This window comes from Hippichthys cyanospilos, chromosome 7, assembly GCF_059441005.1.
Source record: "Hippichthys cyanospilos isolate Australia breed blue-spotted pipefish chromosome 7, RoL_Hcya_1.0, whole genome shotgun sequence".
Classification (NCBI taxonomy): domain Eukaryota; kingdom Metazoa; phylum Chordata; class Actinopteri; order Syngnathiformes; family Syngnathidae; genus Hippichthys; species Hippichthys cyanospilos.
The window spans coordinates 6,230,001-6,250,245 of NC_142375.1; the positions used below are offsets into that span (position 1 = coordinate 6,230,001).

Below are 20,245 nucleotides of genomic sequence, written 5' to 3' on the forward strand. Positions count from 1 at the left end.
TTCAGCTGCGGCTTTGTCAATAACATCTGGGCAATACATTTACACACTCATGCCTTCATTTCCACTCTAGTTGAATCGCCAAAGAGGACCTTGCCTTACAGCTTCAGTATAACGACAGAGGGTGTACACTCAGTTGCGCTACTGAACTTTGAACCAAACATTGACACAAATATGCTGACACTCACCACTTCGGAAAAAAATAAAGCTGCTGCAGTGGACTGCTATATAGTTTAAGTCCAAACATGGGCGTACTTTATGAGCACCTGCTCTTTGTATCTTCTTTCTCTTGCCTGGCACTATGATTACTATTATTAAGTCTGAACAATTAGGGCAAATATTGTAATTGTCTTTTTTTCCCCCCGAAAAAATTAAGATGCAATGTTGAATGTGATTCTTTTTTGTGAAGCTCCTTTTCAATATTTTTTTAAATTACGAAAAAGCAATTAATACACCTTTTTTTTTTACAACATCTGTGCTACATGATATACAATTTATTTCTTTACTACAATTGCATGTTCAAATAACAAATTTGATGTAGTCTTGAAAGAATTCCCCATAACAGTTGCTACACTAATGAGATGAACATTAATGTATGTAAACAATACCGAAAATGGTAGTCAACAGCTGTCAGTATTCATTGTTCAAGAACTTTCTCATTTATATTTGTGAATTCATGTTTTTTTTTTAATATATTTTATTTCTATTTTGATGTCGATTTAATACAAGGCATCACATGTATTTGTTTCATTTGGGACCAAAACGTTGTCTTTTTGTTAGTTTTTGTAATTATTTGTGATAGTGCACATGACCAGTACTTAAAAGGGCCTGTTTCTTGCAAATGTGACTTTTTGGAGCTTTTAACAGTGTTAGAATGTTTTTTCTTCACCAAAAGTCCCCCAAAGTGGTATTTCCCCCCCATTTACGTATCTCTGATCTATCCTGCTTATTTGCTGGGCTTTCTGTATGTACAGGTATAAGGCCCACCTGATCAGTCCTCCCTTTGTTATGTCATTAATTGAAGACCCACCTCCGCCCATGCAGACTAAACACATGCCCACATTCTCCTAGCAGTCAGCAGTGCACGAGAAAGATGTCATGAAAGGGGCGCGGCAGCAACACAGTGAGAGGCAGGTTTGAAGGGATCCGGGTGTCTTTCACCCAGGTTAGAAATACTGTTTAACCTCCAATGTAAACTCATATTTCATAAGAAATGTAATCACCATTGTGCCAAAGGTGATGTAAGAGAAGAGTATTAAACGCTTTAAGCATCAGAAGAGCTAAAAGGAATAACAGATATTTATATTTAATTTTTTCAACATATTTACCGTCAGAGGCTTGCTCCAATGGCATTGAAGCCTTTTTATCCAAGTGTTGAAGAACTCTTTAGTTTGGGACTTCCAGCCATGTTTTTTTATACACAGTGCTTAAACCTTTTAAAACACACTTCGTATAATCATATACATATCTGTAGTTAACTTTAAAAAGTTTGAAATACTGTATTTTCCAGACTATGAGCCACTGATATATAAACTGCAGCAGGAAAAATTGAGCAAAAAAAAAAAAATTGTCACGGATAAGCCACACTGGACTATAAAGCTGCAGATCATAACATCAGATATTTAAGCAAAAATATGTTATATGAAGGTTGTTTAATTTTTTTATAGTTACATAAAAAATGTAATTGCCTGCCAACAGCAACATCCTTTCTTTAACAGACTCAACATGCCTGCATATTTAGCACCAAAATATTTATGCAAAAATTAATGGATTACTTTCAACATAACACAAACAGAACACTGCAGAGTTAAATAGCGGTTCAAACTCATAATCAATTTTTCGAAAGATCTTCTGTCACCCAATGTTTAATCGCTAAATTATTTTAGTGAACAAATAAACACATTGCAGATAATTCATACAGACAATCATAAATATTTAAATACAATCATATATACCCTATATCAAATTTACATATCACAAACATTTATACTCAACATTTTTCAATTTAGAGATATTTTTCAATATTTTTAATGATTTACTTTTAAAACTCTTTTCGAAGGTTGTCTCCTGATTGCTAGCAAAACAACAACAACAACACAACACTGCTAAACCACACTGGACTATAAGCGGCAGGGCTTATAATCACGAGGAAAAGGTCGCGGCTTGTAGTCCAAAAAACACGGTAGATATAACAATGAATTCACAATGAAATTTTGAACACATCCAAAACTTCCTCAACAACCGTTAAAACAATGGATTTTGCAAAGACATTTTGAACCTGTTTATAACTTTCTTGTGAGGAAAAAAAAATGAAAACATGCCTGGAACATATTAATACAGCATGTTTCAAAATGCTGATTAATTTAAAGTGCTATGTACATACATGCTAAAGGGGTTTATTTGCCCTTTCATAATTACAATTACACACTCATGACCATGTCCAATCAACTTTGACAAAACATCATTGTTGTTAGGGCAATGCAATTGAGCAACACACTTCTTAGTTAAGCCAGAGTGACAAAGGGCAACATTGTTATTAAATGAATGAACAGCTCGTGGTAGACTAAAATGGTGTGTTATGTCATCATTTAAAAAAAAAAAAAAACAACTAATCTCTAGCTCATGGTGAATGACTCTACTCAAAATTCTTGAAGGGATGACTTAGATTTTGTAATGTATTGCCACACTGATGCTCAGCCTAGTTACTTTCCAACAAAAAAATCCCTTGACATTATACAGACAAGGAAGACTAATTTGCCCCATTGAGTGCAAACTATTCTGGAAAAGGTAGGCATATAAATGTCATACTGCAATTAAAGCCCAGTTCACAGAGCAGGTTGCATATTGTGGTAAAATTTGTGCAAAATTAACTTGCAGTTGTACAATGATAAATTGAGTTTAAGTGAACTTAAATTGGATTACGTGACTGAGGATAGGGATGTCTGAGCTTCTCTGCTAAAGCAAGGATTAATTCTACAGATTCTAAACTTTAGAGTTAACAGTGTTACAAGACAGTTAAAAGTATATTATCCATTTAATAAAAAACTCCTCTTTTAGATGACCAAACCTTCTCTAGAGCCCAACTTATGAAAACATTCAACAAGAAAAACAAACCTAAAGTAAAACAAAACAGCCACTACCTGTTTTACTGCATTTCAAGAGGGAGAGCCACAGCTGTTTGCCTTTCAAACAGACCGCACTCCAAGTACTGCATCGCTGAACACTTCAGTAATTCGACTTTTAGTAGCAGCAACATGCACGTCAACTACAACAAGTTGACATTTAACTCTCATTACACTTATTTTGAACTCACTTTCAATGACAGATAATAGAGATCCGAACAATGAATTATATGGATATGTCAGCAGCTGCACTGCCTCGAGACATCAAACCGTGACAGTGCTCCTCACCTCACCTGCTGCTCGAGCATTAGCCGCGCTAACTCTTTCTTGCAGGTGTTCTGGATGACGCTCAAGTTTCTATTTTTAAAAGTGTAGAAGATGTACACAATACTGGTAACTAATAAAATGACTCATTCTTAAATAACTATTCATTAAAAAGTTAAACACACACACACCTGAACACACATGCACGCACAAGCACGTAAAAAAACACGCACGACCACGCGCACGCGCACGCACACACGTTTTAACAATATTGTACTGCAGCTATGATTCATTTAAACACTGAAATAAGTTGAAACAGACAAACAGGTCTGTTTTATTGATTTCACATTTCAGCTCTTTCTATAGACAGTGTTTTTATCTTCATTCATTCAGGAGCGGTGGCCTGCCGATCATAAATCCGAACTGCCGTTGCTAGGGCTGAACGGTGTGAATGATAAATCGTGACTTCAGAGGATACGATTTTGGGCTCGTCGGTGCTACGTTTTTTTTTTTTTTCCCCTAAGGGTATGCAACAGGTCACACAGACCAGCTCTGAAATGGTTGGGGGGGGGGGGGGGTCTTCTGTTGACCGGAACAGGACCCAGAAGTAATTTCTTCAAAAGGTCCCTATCATGAACAGACAACGTTTTGGGGAGATTTTAACTCTGTTACAATGTAGATTTCTGTATTTTTCCTCTAGAAAGCAACCCATCGCTTTGGCAACGGACTGTCTGGCTCGGCCAATTACATATTAAAAACCTGCAAATAGTTTTAATACAAAAAAAATAAATACAAATAAAAACAACATAAAGGAAGAAAAAACATGGAACTCAAGTTTATTTTGAGTTTTTTTTTTTTTTTGGTGGCGCATAAAATATAAATTGAATAACATAAATGTATTCCCTCTATATCTGTATATTTCTATTTGAGAACTCATCCATATATCCACAGATCCACATATAGTATTGAAAAAAAAATCCAATAACAAATATTGCGGAGAAAATCTTGCTTAAAAATGCAGAAGCAGCAGATAGCAAAACACAAAATTCTGAGTCACCACCAAATCTTTTGGCCACAGCGTTAGGTTGCTCACTAGTGTGTATGCTATCTTTCCCTAAACAGTGCTCAATCAATAATTATCAAGCGGCTTTGTTTACATATGACATGGCCAAAATTATCAGCAAACCCCTTTCTTCTAATGACTTTTAACAGTCGACATTTTTCAACACAAATTTTAAATGTTGATTTAAAAGGAACCCTTGTCCTCTATTTGAAAGGTTGTGTGTGAAACAAGCTTCTCCTGTCATTAGTCAGAAGTGAGCAACTTTCTACAATTTTGAGTCATTGCCTTGAGGCTTGGTTACTGGAGAGTTAATTTGCCTAGCATACGGTATTTCCAAAGGTTTTAAGCACATCTTTTCTTTAACAATACTTCCATGTGACGAAAGTTGTGTGACTTTGAATACAGTATTGTTTGATACATACTGTATATTCCTCTTCGTCCTCTTCTTCTTACGTGGATGGACTTTGTCCCGACATTAGGCATTCGTAGCTCAGGAAACCGATCGATAATGAGTTCACATTTACTGGCAAAGTGCTTACCTTGTAGTCTCAGTGCCATTCGATCCAACGGGGGACGTATATCTGCCCACTGCAGAGTCAAGTTTCACATGTTCAGGAAATTCCGGCGACTTCTGTAAAGTAAAATATTACACTAAATAAAATCCACGAAGAAAAACTAAATCCACACATTTGTGGGGAAGTGCCGCTTAACTAATGTACAATCATAACCACGAAATAGGTTAGTGTTGTCAGCAAACACGGACGGCAAACAATAAAAGCAGTGGTAGCATTGCCCGGGTTGCAATTCGCAGGAGCGGTAACCGCCTAGCTTATAATCATGCTTCAAATGTCTTCTCGAACTCTTGTCAATGATCTGACAACGCTCACGCAATATTCCAAGCATTGATTGTTATACGAACATCAACTGACAGTCTTCCGCAACACTTTCGCTCAAACGTGACGTTACACTATACACGTACGAAAAAGAAAGTAGTTCCAACTCGAATCCCTGCTGGGAAGTTTTTGTTGATTGAAGGTTATACCTCGCTACTAATGCTAGAACGGGCTTGCTAAAAACAAACAAAACAGCTTACCGTAGACAACCAACTTCATTCAAGCGTCTTAAAAAACTGATTGTTCGTCACATAATCCGATTTCTTTCCGCAAGACAATCACTTGTACAAACGTGTCACCAGTCGTCCGACTGGTCACCGTCTTGCTAAGCCTGTTGACAAGTGACTCAATTTCTTATAGAAAGAAAAACATTGGATATTGCGAAGACCAAGTTAGTCAAACACCGAGCCTTGATCACAGACTCACCCGTGCGCTCGAGGCGTTGCGAGCGATATTTCGAAAAGCTACTGAGAGAGTCTAGAACAGATGAGGCAGATGTGAAGGAAACAATGCACATGTGGAAGATGAACTACAAATTAAACGTAAATTGTATAATCAAAATAAACGTTAGTAGTTGTATGTATTCTGTATCATCGATTGACAAAAAAGAAAGATAGAATTTCAAAAGAGGGAATCTCTTTTGAAATTACCTAGTCGATCAATTGAATTGTTGGTAAAGTACATCGCAGTAAACAAAAGCCAATCTTCTTAAGAATAACACTTAAACACTCATTTTTGAATACATCTTGATAAACGACGTTAGTCGAGGCACATCGTCTGAATTCCACTGATTTGAATGGAAATGAGGCCATCTAGTGCACATGTTTGGTAGTATGCCTAAAATAAACGCTTGAGTCTCTCCTTTTACATTACCTTGAACCGGGTTAGGCATCCCCGCTCCCACTGAGCCGCATGTTTTTGATGTCTCTCTCTACATCACACCTGATTCAAATAATCAGCTCATCAGCAAGCTTTGCAGAAGCCTGATAATTATTATTTTTTTTTTAATAGAAGGAAGACATCGAATAATTGCACAATAGCGGCTCTCTCGGACCGGTGGCTTTCCTTTTTTTCCGTGCAGTTTATAGTTTTAGTGTTTATGGAAAGACGTTTGAAGGCTAGTCTTAGTTGTTAAAAAATCTTTTTGTTGGTTGGGCTCCCTTTTTTGGAGGAAAAAAAATACATTGTCAAAATAATCATCAAAACTCCAAACCACAAACAGAATGGCATTTCTCAATTTGATCCAAACAATGAGAAACTTTTCACATCGTATTGGAATGTGTTCGTACATAACTGTCTCAAATGATTCAGTGCATGTTCGTAACTGGAAACTATTGCACAAGTAGTTATAGTTATCAGCTAGAGCTCACTTGTTGTTCTTTATTTTTAATAGATGTTTTTAAGATAAACGTATTGATTCCCAATTTAATGGTTTTGTTCTTTCCGAAAACAGGGGTCTACAAACTCGGTCCTCGAGGGTCGCTGTCTTGCATGTTTTCAAGGTTTATTTCCCCGACACACTGAGAAACCTGGGGGGAAAAAAAGGAAGGACAGCGGCCCTCGAGGACCGAGTTTGGAGACACCTGCTCCAAAACATGGCAGCTCGATTTCGTTGTGTAAGTAATCATATGCACGACAGTTTGTCACTTGTCAAAACTACCCATTAATTCATGGCATTATTTGACAATCACTTGAAATTAGAACTTAACTAAAGAATAGTGCTGGACTGACACAAAAAAAGTCAGCTCTGGCCATTGTACTTTTGCCGTTGTGGTTCATACGGCAAGATTACAGCACTGTCGGTCATTTTTCAAACGTTGAGAATTAATAACGAGAAAAAAAATCACTGTTATAACCGTTTGAACCTATTTTGTGTAGTGTGCATTTACACGTTATTATCAAAACATCACACAAGAACTGATTTCATTCAAGACCTTTTCCCTCATCAGGCGAGAAATCCTGCAAAACCTCTCGAGATTTAACGTGACTTCAGAATAAACAAACATGGTGGACAAAGAGGAGTTAGTGATAAGATTTGTTTGGTGTTTTAGCATATGGGGAAAATCCACTAAGAAGAAAAAGTGTTAGTCAAATGAGCAGCAAAACTGCGACAAGATACGCTGTTGCGCCATGACGTTACGATTTCTTGTCCTGCTTCCTCGCGCTATGTCGCGTACGTCGCAATCTGTTTGACTGCACGTCAGACAACCAGCTGCGTATTCCTTTACGTCGGGAGGTTTCATCCCACTCTTTCTTCGAATGATCAGAGACTTGTCAGTAACACACTGCTGTGATCGATATAAAGAAAAGCACGTTTGTCAAACTATAACCCCCCCCCCCTCCCCCCCCCCCCCCACACACACACACACACACACACACACACATACACACACACGGGTATTTTTATGTAAGGGGTAATTTACACGAGGAAAAGGCTGTAACTCGCAATATTCTTCTACAGTGTTTTGTGGTAGACAGAGAAAGGACTTAAATGGTCTAATTACCAAGCACTTTATAACACCCATGCTGGAGATTGAAATTATTTCTTTACCATACTCAAATACAGTTAGTCAACAATGAAACATGAATAAATAGCACCTCCTTGTGGGGAATCTTTTCAATTACGGATTTATTTTTGCGTACAGTTCTCACTCAAATGAAAGATTTCACATAAGTCAATGAAAAACAAGATACTGATCATTTGAATCCGATTTGATGGAAGAACGGGCAGGATAGAGATCTCAAGAAACCAATTTTCAACCACACTGCAAAGCTTGATGAGCTGATCGTTCCATCATATGTGATGTTTCATGAGATACATCAAAAACAGTCACGGTGGAGTACTGATTACCAGGTCAGCGTCACAATTTCACTTCCGGCCTTCATGTGTGAAGTGTGCACGTTCTCCCTGCAGTACCGACATGGGGCCTCTGTGCTCCAGTTTCCTCCCACATTCTCCAAAACATGCATGGTAAATAAAAAAATAAGTTCTAACCTGCCCCTGGGTGCGTTTGTCAGGGTAGGTGGTTTTTGTGTGATCTGTGATTGGCTGTCAACCAGTTCAGGGTGCACGCGGCGTACTGCCCAAAGTCAGATGGCATAGGCCCCATTATTATTGTCATGTGTTACAGTGTGTATAATGTCAAACTTCGGAAGTTGTGCTTACTGTGAACCCCCTAGTTTTATACATATTTGTGTTCTGTTTTCCCACAATCCTAGGGAGGATAAGCAGTTCAGAGATTCAATGGATGTATGGAAGGATGGATTCTGTTAGCAAGACCAAAGTAACAGAATACATAGGAATTTTCATTTGCAGTGCTTAAATAATGCCAAAGGGATGGTGCATTTTCAGGGCAGTGACTATGTGACATGATTTTGGTTCTGACACATGGATAGTTTGTTTTTGAGAGATATGAATTTTTGCAGATTATCCATTATGTTATGCCAGACCATCCAGACAGACAAAAGCGCTAACCGAAAGCAAATGGACAAGAGCAATTGGATCGAGATTTGCAATGTTGATGGTTATAACTCCTTATACAGGAAAGGAATCTAATTTTGAAGCACGTGTGAACAGTTAGCGGAGAGATATGAGCTTTGCCTAGTAGTGGACTGTAGTATTGTCCAGAACTGTATGGCTGTTTGCACAAATGATCTTATGATAATTTTAAGAAAGTCATTTCTGTTTCAAATAAATGAGCCCAATAACAAAGCACTTTAATTGTATTTTTTAGATAGCCAGGTTCGTGTAGATAGGTCAGGTACACACATAAGTACGGCAGGTACGTAGTTAGCAAAGGAAATTTTTTTAATAGAATAAAAGTTTAGTCTTTTTTTAACCAATACAATATTTTAAATGTAAAACTAATCTTAAGATTTACTGACCACAATTACAAGTGATTATAGCCAGGTAGCTTTTGTATGATTTATTGTTTCACAGGTACATCTTTTCTTTTCAGGTGAATAATTATGAATGAAGATAATTACATGAACCTAATGCAGAGATTCAGCCAAAGGAAAATATATTTGCTGTCACTCATTTAGCGTTGACTTAATTCATGTGTGCCTCCTATCCCACAACATTTTGACAGAGAATGTAAGGTCCATGGTAAAAGATAACAATGTTATACAAGCAACAACTGTCTCTATTATAACCAGGTCAAAAATTGTGTTGACACTGTCTTTTAGCTGTAGGAGCTTGTTAAAACAAATTACTGTAGCCAACATGTATAACAGCAGTCCAATAGTAGTGAAGACAACCATTAATCTGTCAAAAGGGAGACAACATTGTCCTGTAAATTCTCCCAATATTACGACAAGTGTGACAACAGACATGAGGATACAGAGACCATATGACGTCCCAGAAGCCCAAGGCTGCCAACGATGTAATCCGCTGGACAGGTCACGATCTGCTTCCACAAACAGAGGAATCATCTGAAAACCACCCCACAGTTGCACAATCTTGAGAACGCCAGGTAGGCTGCCCATGAAACCTCTTTGGTTTTGGACTTGGGAGCATAGGATGTAGAATTCCAAGGCATAGGCAAGGAATGTCAGGCCTGATGTCATAGCAGCTGCCACAGGATGAGCCCAGGCCTTTTGGTGATCCATGATGAGCCATGCAAAAAGTATGGAGGCACTGAGACACATCAGTGACCCCAAAACTGCCACAGTCACAGTCAAGTTTTTCCATGACACCGGAAGTAGGCTGTGAAACCGGATAGTGCTGAGAACTTGGATCAACAGGGTAAGTGTGAAAAAGAGGCACCAGGTAAATATGCAGAAGATCCTAATGGTGGGGAGGTGTTGAAGATACGACACGTTTTTGGTTAGCTCTGATGATTTCACGGCAGTCACCAGACTGAATGTAATGCAACTGCATAACACCTCCCATGATCTCACCAGAAAGAGAGGACTTGCAAAGTCTCTGGTCTCTAGTACAATCACAGGCATTGTGAACAAATTGCTGTGCAGATAAAGTCGACGTGCAATAGCTAAAACTTACGGGTACTCTTTCCTTAGTAGCATGGAGATGCTAAAAAAAAATTCGTCGTAAAAAAGTAGTTGCCGCTCAAACAAAACTCATTCCAGGATTGTTATTCCAATAGAGACAAATTGGGTGAAGTAGATGCAAAAACAAAAACAAAAAAATCAAATGGAGGTAAAAATGATTAAAAATACATAACATTGGCTTGTTCTTTACACCACGGTCCTGTCACCAACAATTCACATCATGGAATTTATATACTGTATAATGCGCATCAGTCAGTCAAAATAAGCCATGCCTACTTCCTTTTTAAGGTTTCTGCAGTGCGCACAAGTCTCACTAAAGGAAGGCACTGATGACCACAATAAAAGGTAACGCAAACAAATATGTCACAGCATTGCTTCTCACAAAATGCTGTTGTGTTTTTTAAACAGAGCACAGACATGTGTCCTAGTGATAAGTGATAATGAAGTCTGTGAACTGAGCCAGTAGTAATAAACCATGATAACCACAGCTTTTTATGTTAACGTAACAAAGAGAAATTTGTTACAACTTGTGTGAACCTAATACATCATACAATTTCATACAGTACAGTACACCCACAATAAGTCAAATTATTGTTACATGCTTAGTCTCAGTATGAACAGTATTTTTTTTTTAGTGTGGATATTAAGAAAATATTAGCGGTTCCCAGTGACATTCATCCAGAAAAAAAAACCTTGGCAATCATTACAATGCACACTTTTGCCTCCTTATTAGGACCACTTTAATCTATTTTATTGAGCGGTGTAATGCAGTCCTGTATGTTTTAAGTTCTTGCAAATGAGTCAAAGAACAATATTGTATTATTCTTTGGTAATTTTAACTTCTAGATAGAATAGATGAATGGATATTTTATATATATATATAACATTACTTTTCTTTTTTTACCTTCATATTTAAACCTTCCATAACCTCACCTATGTTGAAACACAACAACCTGATTTAATTACACCAAAATTGACATACGGTACGGTCGCTTCATCGGCTGATATTGCACAGCTGGGTATCAAAATTGGTAGCGAGGGCCAAAAAATTGTGTGGAATGGAAAAACACTACATTTCACACAGACCAGCAACTAAATTGGAGTTTATGAAAATACTGGGGAACTGAAAACCTACCGTTTGTCAAGAAACACTGGGAAGACCAGAGGGACAGTGTTGAGAGTTACTCAGATGGAAGAACAAGAGATCTTACACTTATTACTGTTACTGTCACATTTGTTTGCAATCGAACAGTGGCGTCTCCAACAGCATTATTCAGACATGCCCAATTTTCCAAAAGAGGTCATCTCAGATTTTCAACTTGACAATCACCTGCTGGTGTGCCTTATCCATACCTCATTCATTTCTCCCCTGGCCAATAGAAGAAAAGAGACACAGACGAGGGGGATTTGCCTCACACTAGGTAGCTCTTTTATGTGGAACATATGAGAAAAGTGAGAAGAAAGGAAGTTTTTCTTTTTTTTTTTTTTTTTTTTGGTGCGACTTGGCAAGGAGTGCCAGAAGCCCACTTGAGGAGCAGTGGGTCTTAGAGCCGGATGATTTGTTTGGAGAAGCTCTCTCCAGCCAAAAAGAAGGATTAGCAGTGTGCAGGTTCCCATGAAACCAAGGAGAGGTGGAAAGGGCTTAGGAGGTTTTCCACACCCCTGCATCGTGGTAACACTACACATGAATGTGGGCACACACACACACCTACGCGCACACATGCACACACCCACACACACACAAGCATATTTAAACAAAATAATATATAAACATACTGAATGCGAGATACACACATATGAGATGTGATACCTTTCATTCTACGATCTGCAAAATGGAATTTATACAATGTTACACTAACTGTGTACTGCATTGTAATATGCAGGCAACATAGCAACAGTAAAACTTTTTGATGAATATTAAAGTTATCATGAAATGTCAATTTTTTTGGACCTTTTAAGCATGTTACAATGTAGATTTCTCATCCTAAACACCCTCCAAAAATTTATTTTCCTTCATTGATATTATTTGAAGCAGTCCTTGTTTATTTTGCACTCTCACACCAGCCATGCCCGAGCAGATAAATATGTTTTGAAAAAAACTTCAACTGTCTGTGCAACAGTATATACATGCCTTTTGGTTTAGTTTTGGTTGCGGAGTTGAGAAGGAGATAATTTAGCACCGTGTTAGCTAAGTAAACAGCAACGTTTCATTTATTATTTATGTTTTACGGTAGAATATATTGATGTGGCAAAAATGTGTGTTTGGGAGCACGCATTCTATAACAGTCAGCTGTGGGTGCAACTATTGTCCTGAATACTGGGCTACCACAGGGACTGATTTGATAGAAAGAATGGGTGTTAGTTAGAGCGGTGTATTGACGCTGTTTTGCATTTTAATGTCAGTAAAATGCCTGTTTTGAGCCCTGTCATTCACTCTGTTGGAATAGTGTCTATCATCCGTGAACCTCGTGTGGTTAAGCGGCCAAGATGATGAATGGATGGATGGGTGTTTTGTGGCCTGTTGGCATTCAATGGCATCATGAAGGGGGCGAGGCAGCCACACGGTAAGCCATCCTCTGCAAACATGGTGTTTTATATCCTGGTTAGAAATATTGGTACCATAAAACTCATATTTAATAAGGAATTAAATCGTCAATGTGCCAAATGCAATTTGTATGCAAATATTTAACAGTGGGAAGTGGAAAAATACCCTGATTTTGGGCCCTAGTATTAGTTATAATTTTTGGTAAATGACACCTTGTTACGTGTGTTTTTTAAGCCAAATACTTGATCTTCATGTGATAATGTGTGACACATTCTCCTGGATGCAAGCTGACATTGCACAATTTGCACACCGATCTTGTTTGCCTTTCTCTATAAGCACATATAGTACAATGCAAGACGCTAGCGCCTTCTTCAGCGCATTCCTCGAAGATTCTCCGGATGCATCGTTGCTGTTCTCAGTGGATCCGTAGTGGAATGCGCTCATTTGACGAATCCGGCTCGGCATCGCTGAAGTCACCATGACGTTGACTCCTTTAAAACATGGCGCAAACCTGCAACTGGCTGGAAAACAGTTCCAAATACAGCTGGTGTAGGCTTTGATATTCTTGTGAAACTATAGTGAGGAAGAGAATATAGATGGTTTGATGGACTTTTGATTATTTGGAATAGTCGTAAATCACAAAAGTGACATATTCTGGCTTTGAGTTGGTTCGAGTTTTGTTTAGGTTAGTTTTGGTTAAAAGGGTCTAATTTAATCAGATTTCACATCTTTCCACATTTACCACGTTATAGCAGCAGTTTGAACGGACCAAGTTGACAGCAAATGTAATGGAGGTGTCGGAATAGCGCCCAAACTTGTGACCTCCTTGAAAGGACTGTACTTGACTGATTCAGAGGATCCTCAATCTTATCAGGTTGTCCGGCCAGAACATAAAGATGATGCACACTCTCATGCCACTCTTTATTTGTATATAATGTTCTATTTATTTATCTGGGTTGGTGTGTGTGTGGGTGTGTATGTGTTTGTGGGTGTGATTGTGTTTTCTATGTGGTCTATTCTCATGGACGCACGAATAATAATGAAAGGAATGAGGTAATCCACAGAATGATTGAAAGCAGAAAAAATGACTGTCCGTTACAACGATACCTGCCGACTGACCGGTGAAAGAGCAAAACAAACTATGATAGTGTAAACAGAGTCCTGATTGGTGGTGGAGGAATGAAACACAACTTGTGATTGGTTGCTAGGCGGTTGCTAGGAAGATCACATGACCACAGGAGAAACATGTCCAGGCGTAAATAGTAATAACAGAACAATACAAACACGAAATCGTTGAGTATAATCAGAAACTTCTTAACAGCAAATGTGAGTTCGGGATCAGTGAAGGCATTTGACAACAAATCTTTTTTTCTGCTAACTGGAGTAATTGTCATTACAACTAAGATCTATGTTCACTAATTTGTGTAAACAAAATAGAAGAAACGTAAGGTATTCCATCATCCATCCACGCATTTTCTTTTGCTTATTCAAGGTCGGGTCACGGGGGCAGCAGCTTTAGCAGGAAAGCCCAGACTTTGCTCTCTATAGCCAAGCAGGACAAAAGTAGCCTCATTTTCATGCAGAGCACAAGTCTAGTGCAAAGTGCAGTCAAACTCTGCAAACATTTTTTCCTTAACTTTGCATTGGTAGAATATGGCATAATGAGGTGTTTGCACAACACTGTAAGATCTCCACTTGAGGATGATGTTGTGTGACGTGCATGTGATGTGGTCTTGCAACCACAACATGTAACAAACAGCAGAAACATTACACAGTCATACAAATCAAAAGGAATTAGACTACAACACTAATAACCTAATGAAATAGAAAAAACAACAAAATAAGGCCTAAATACAGCAAGTTTCAATCATGGCAACACATTTCTTTATTTTCATTGAAATTGGCTGCTCTCATCACCAACCTTTCTCTTCAAGACAGGTTTAGAAAAGACCTGACTGGGACTGGGTTCCACTTGGCGTTACCTCAGAATTACAGAACTGCCCCCACCAAAACACACAAAACAAACAACCAACAACAACAACAACAAAAAAAGACCATACAAATCCAGAAATATTTTTTGCTATCGTAGAACATCATTTTGACGGCTTCCTTCTTCCTGCCCCCTTCTAGAAGTTTGAAGAGAGCGCAAGATGGCGAGAGACAAATTGAATGCTTCTGTGCGAACTCGTGCAGATCATGGGTTTTGGGATGGACCACCTCTGCTGTGGTGTTTTTATTGGGATGGATCTCACCTGATGGCATCTCATGGCATCTTTACACTGGACACTTGCTGCTTTATAGGGCACAATGCGGTATTCACGGCACTTCATTTCTAGTGCAACCTGTTAAGCCTGGAAAGGGGCTCCTCTCTGTTGCAGTCCCTTGTGAAGGTTTCTTATTTTACCCGGGTGGAGGTTTTGAGTTTTTCCTCCCTCTTCTGGAAGCTTTGTTCTGGGGATGCCGTTGTGTATTTATGACGTTCTGGGCGATGCTATCTTTGATATCTCTTCACCTGTGAAGCCCTTTGAGACTGCAGTGATTCAGGGCTGTACAGATAAACTTGACTTGACCTATTTGTGCTTATGTTATGCCTAACCACACCAGGGTAACAATTGATAGCTATACAGATAACATCTATCAAACTGGGAAACCTTTAATGCTCTTATTTTCCTGCTATTAATTAATCTCGTGAAAATGTCTCAAAAGGCTACGTCACGTAGCATTGTGGCAAACCTAGTGCAGATTAGCATTCCAGGAGCACACTTCCCAAACATTGTTGGCAGATTTACCACTTGCTATGTTAAGGTCATGCATGGGAACCAGCTGTCAAGTGGAGAAACATTCCAAGTGCTCGCACCTACGTTTTAAAGCAGCGCTCGTCAGTTGAGGCTGCTCCAAATGTGCTGACATGATTGAGGAACTTAACAGGTGCTCTACAGTTACGCAATCAGCTTGGGCAAATTGATGGTACCCTCTGTGTTCAATGTTTAATTCCAAAGGATTGTTCAATTTTACAAAATCTCTGAACAAAGTTAATAGAAATAGTTTAAGGCCACAAGTCATCCTGAATCTTAACTGCAGTCAGGAGGGCATAAAGCACATGCATTTGGAGCACCTTATGCACAGAGCGACGTTTCAGATGATGTTTTCTCTTGTTTCCCCCTTTGACACTCGTCTAGCCCTCCCACCTGCAGCTGCCCCCTCACTCACTCTAATCCACTGGTGGAATTTCACTCGACAAGTGATCAAAGACCAGCCACACGTCAGCAGGTGCGGCTGTAGCTTTTACCATTGACACCCCCCCCCCCCCCCCCATCTTTTTTCCACTTCCCCGAAGAAAACTGAGGCAAACATAAACAAAGCCTGGCAAACTGCTGTTTGTGTTTCAATCAGTTTGTTCCTGTTTCCACCTCCTCCATTATTTTTAAGCCTTTATTCTTTTTTTTTCCCCATCAGAGGAAAGTAAGAATTGTTTGGCCCATTCTTTTTGACTGTGATCTTTGTTACCTTGTCTGCAGTCCCCCGTCAGCACTCTGTGTGGTGGCCAGTTTGAGGAGTTCTCTGACAGTAAATTACGATGCTGTTGAGACTGACGACCAGCAGGAGCTGGGGTATAGAGAGAACTTGCACTGCAGGGTTTTGGCTTTATTAAGACTCGACTGCCAATGACTGGCACACCAACTCAGCATCCTTGTTTGCGCAAGTAAATACTGCACAAAGTCTGTCTCCTGTCAACCTATAGGTGGTCTGCAAGTGAAAACACATCAGCACTAATAAGTATCTCATGTCTATAAGTGGCAGGTACTTGTTAACAGAGTGCCAACACATTCTGGTGGTATAGAGCATTGCTGTACATGGTGTTATTTACAGATATTGCTATGTGACTTATGCCTGTCTTACTTTAACAGATCAAACCAATTCATTTGATCTACAAAGTTATAAAAACCTTTTTCTAAAAGAATAAATGAAATGGGCATGCTTCATCTTAATCATAATAATATGCTTCAACCAGAATATCTATCTATCTATCTATCTATCTATCTATCTATCTATCTATCCGTCCGTCCGTCCGTCCGTCCGTCCGTCCGTCCGTCCGTCCGTCCGTCCGTCCGTCCGTCCGCCCGCCCGCCCGTCTATCTATCTATCTGGGTGCAAGCATTTTATTGATGTATTTTTTTCATTTTTAATATGTTTTTGTCATTTCATTTTGTTAATTTTCAATTAATGGTGAATAAATAAACGTATGTTCTTTTTATATTGAACTGCAATTTGTCATTTAGCGTACAATCTTGGTGAAACTTGCCTGCTCTTGTTGGACTTAATAAAATATTATGGACAAAAAATGTTAAATTCCCTTTTAAAGTTTTGACAGTATCATGTAAGAGTATCAAGTTTCGCTCAACATCTGGCTCTCCGCTTGTTCTCTCTGCACGCTCAGTGTGGCAGACATGTTACGAATGTGCCACAAATCCAGCCAATCAGAGCTAGCAAAAGTACACTGATTAACTGCTTGGTTTCCAGTTACTGTAGATTGCTTGTTGTTGTTCTCCCGGAAAGAGCAAAAGACTTGGGTGGGAGAAGGTGGACTTCTTTGGAAACAGTGTATGGACATTAATTTTTATTATTATTTTTATTGGTACAGTATTATCTCATTTGATACTACCTAGTAAGTTTTTGCACTTTAATAATATAAGTCCATCTTCCGCCCAAGTCAGTGTGACGCTTTCTTGTTTGCTTTTTACAGGTGAACGCAACAAGCAATTGACCAAGCAGTCAATCAATGTACTTTTACTAGTTCTGATTGACTGGCTTTGTGGCACATTCCTAAAACAGTGCAGTGAAAAAGGATTTGTCCTTATCTCAAACTGTCACCTCTTTCAATTCCCCCACTTAAATGTTTAATAAGTAAACACCAAATGCATTTTTTAAATCAAGATTTAACAACCTCCAGTTCCAACTAGGTTGGGTTCTTGTGTGAAACACAAATAAAAACAATACGATGAACTGCAAATCCTTTTCAAACCTAATGAAATTAAATAGATGACACAAACTATGTACAGGGGATGCGAAAGTAGGTACACAGTGCCAAGGTTAAATTGCCAATTGAACTACAAAGAATAAACCTTCATGGTTAGTTAAGAGTTGAATATTTTATTATAATTTTATGTTGCCAAAATGATCAAACATGTCACATTTCATCGTTGATACTTCTTGTACGCATTTAATTGCACTCCCCTGTGTTTCTTGTTGAGATATTCTCTCATTTTGAGTTTCATGCCTGCAGCATATTCCCCAAAAAGCTAGGACTGATGCAACAACAATGAACATTTTGACAAATTAAGAAATGCTCAAAAAAATAAATCTTTTCAAAATCCACGAGTGAACATGGTAATTATAAAAACATGGTTATGATTGGGTATAATTAGAGCAATTCCTGAAAGGCTTAGTTTTTCACAAGTGAGGATGCAGTGAGGTGCACCAGTTTATGAACAGTTGTGTAAGTGAATTTTCCACTAGTTCAAAAAAACATTTCTCAATGTACAATTGAATCCTTCAGGGTCATCCCTTCCTATGTTCGCCGAACAATGCAAAATTGTGCACATGTTAAAGTCTGCGGCTTTGGAGCAAAAAAAAGGATCAGGACTAGATTGGCCTTCCAGCAATCCATGATGAGTCATCACTTTGTTCTTGGGGCAATTCTGGAGGCAGGCCTCTTCTCTGAAGGATTTCCAGTGTTCTATGTATTACCCATTGTGGTTTGCAGGGGGGAGGCAGTGCAAGACCTGTGATCTGTCCCCCAAACCACCCCCACGACCCACATATGCACACACACACACACTCTCAGGTGCCACTCATTACTCAAGATGGTTGACATGACATAACCACACAGCTCACGTCTGATTAGATTAAGCCTCTGTGGCGCATACAACACTGTATATGTGTGTTAGCACCCTCCACTGGTAGAAAGTTCAAACAACAGTGTGCTCAAACAATCTACTGTGCAGTACTTCCACAGCGGCAATTTCAACAGTTTGCTGTTAAGAATAACATAATTTTCCTCGACATCTTTTTGAGGACAGGCGTCTATGTGAAACGTATGGATTGATTTTTCTTTTCAGGCTGAAAATTGAGCTTTATTTGAGTGAATGTATGTGACACCAGCCTAGAAGTAACAATACAATATTTTATTTTCATATCTTTCAAATGAATGGTCAAATTTGCAATATCATTTGTTCAAAATGTTACAGAGAAATGTTTCAAACATTAGCAAGATACAAAAAAATAAAAAAATAAAAAAATAAATAAATAAAATTAACTGGGCAACTCTGGCACCAGACTAGCAATATGCCATATAGTAAAACCAGTATGTAGGAAATGGCACCACAGAAAGTATTCCAAACAGTTGTGATAATTGTATTTGTATTTCATCTTAAATAAACAATTTTAAGAAATAATTAAATAAATAAACAATTTTAAACCATTTTAATTTTTGTTGTTTTAATTCAAACATATGCAAAGTGAAAGACTTTGACGATAAGAATATGTCAAAAAATAAAGTATGGGTTTTATAACATGGAAACATAAAATTAATTCATTTGTGAATGAATGAATGAACCTTGGTCTGCTTATAGGATGTCAGGCTAAACAACTCCTTAAAAGAAAATAAGAGAGAACATTTTTTATTCTTGATTTATAAATGTTTAACTAAGAATGTGGATAACTGTAAATAAAGTATATGTGTGTGTGCATATGCTTGTGTACAAATTTGATTCAATATGATTCAAATGAGATTTTAATGTTGACAGTGTGTTTCCAAATTATTTTTTTGCAGACCCCCTGAGATAGCTTTGTTCTCCCCATGGCTCCCTTTACAGATAAAAACTGTCTCTGCCACAGAGAACAGGTTCTACATATGCAAAATCTGGACTTTCAAGGTCTGGAGGTAATCAGAAAATCAACTCAAAAAAGTGATGTTGCAGTATGTTTTACACGCAGGGAAAGGTCACTGATATTTTTTTCCCCTTGATAAATGAAATTACCATTTTAAAAACTGTGTTTCTATGTTTACTTGGGTTATCTTTGTCCGATATTACATTTTTTGGATGAGAATAACAACATTAGTATTAACATTAGTGGGACAACTGCAAAAAAGGAAAAGAGAAAAAAAAGAATTAAACAAACTCAAATGCAATATTCAGCCAAATACCTTTAAGTTTATATTATTATATTTGATATTTATATATCTACTATTCAGGGGATGCCAATGAGCATTTCTGATGTTTTCTGTGATTATTTTGTTTCTGAACCCCAAATTAGAGGCTTTGTTGTGCTTAAGGGCTATTTCAAA

The 20,245-nt window shown here is 38.2% G+C and overlaps 2 protein-coding genes across 3 annotated transcripts in view; both read right to left on the reverse strand.

Moving 5' to 3' along the window:
• The window catches only part of tex2 (testis expressed 2), a 21,797-nt gene extending 16,110 nt beyond the window's left edge, over window positions 1-5,687 (reverse strand). For both annotated transcript variants that reach the window (XM_088420178.1, XM_088420177.1), the window contains exons 1-2: window positions 5,540-5,687; window positions 4,986-5,077 (exon numbers count right to left, since the gene is read on the reverse strand). The gene's annotated coding sequence lies outside the window, so the exon portion shown is untranslated. The remainder of the gene's footprint in view (window positions 1-4,985; window positions 5,078-5,539) is intronic.
• A 3,666-nt stretch (window positions 5,688-9,353) lies between these two features.
• LOC148420817 (myeloid-associated differentiation marker homolog) lies at window positions 9,354-10,547 on the reverse strand. The gene has a single exon (XM_088420154.1). The coding sequence runs from the start codon at window positions 10,290-10,292 to the stop codon at window positions 9,396-9,398; it is 897 nt and encodes a 298-aa protein (XP_088276280.1). The 5' UTR covers window positions 10,293-10,547; the 3' UTR covers window positions 9,354-9,395.
• Window positions 10,548-20,245: the final 9,698 nt, after the last annotated feature.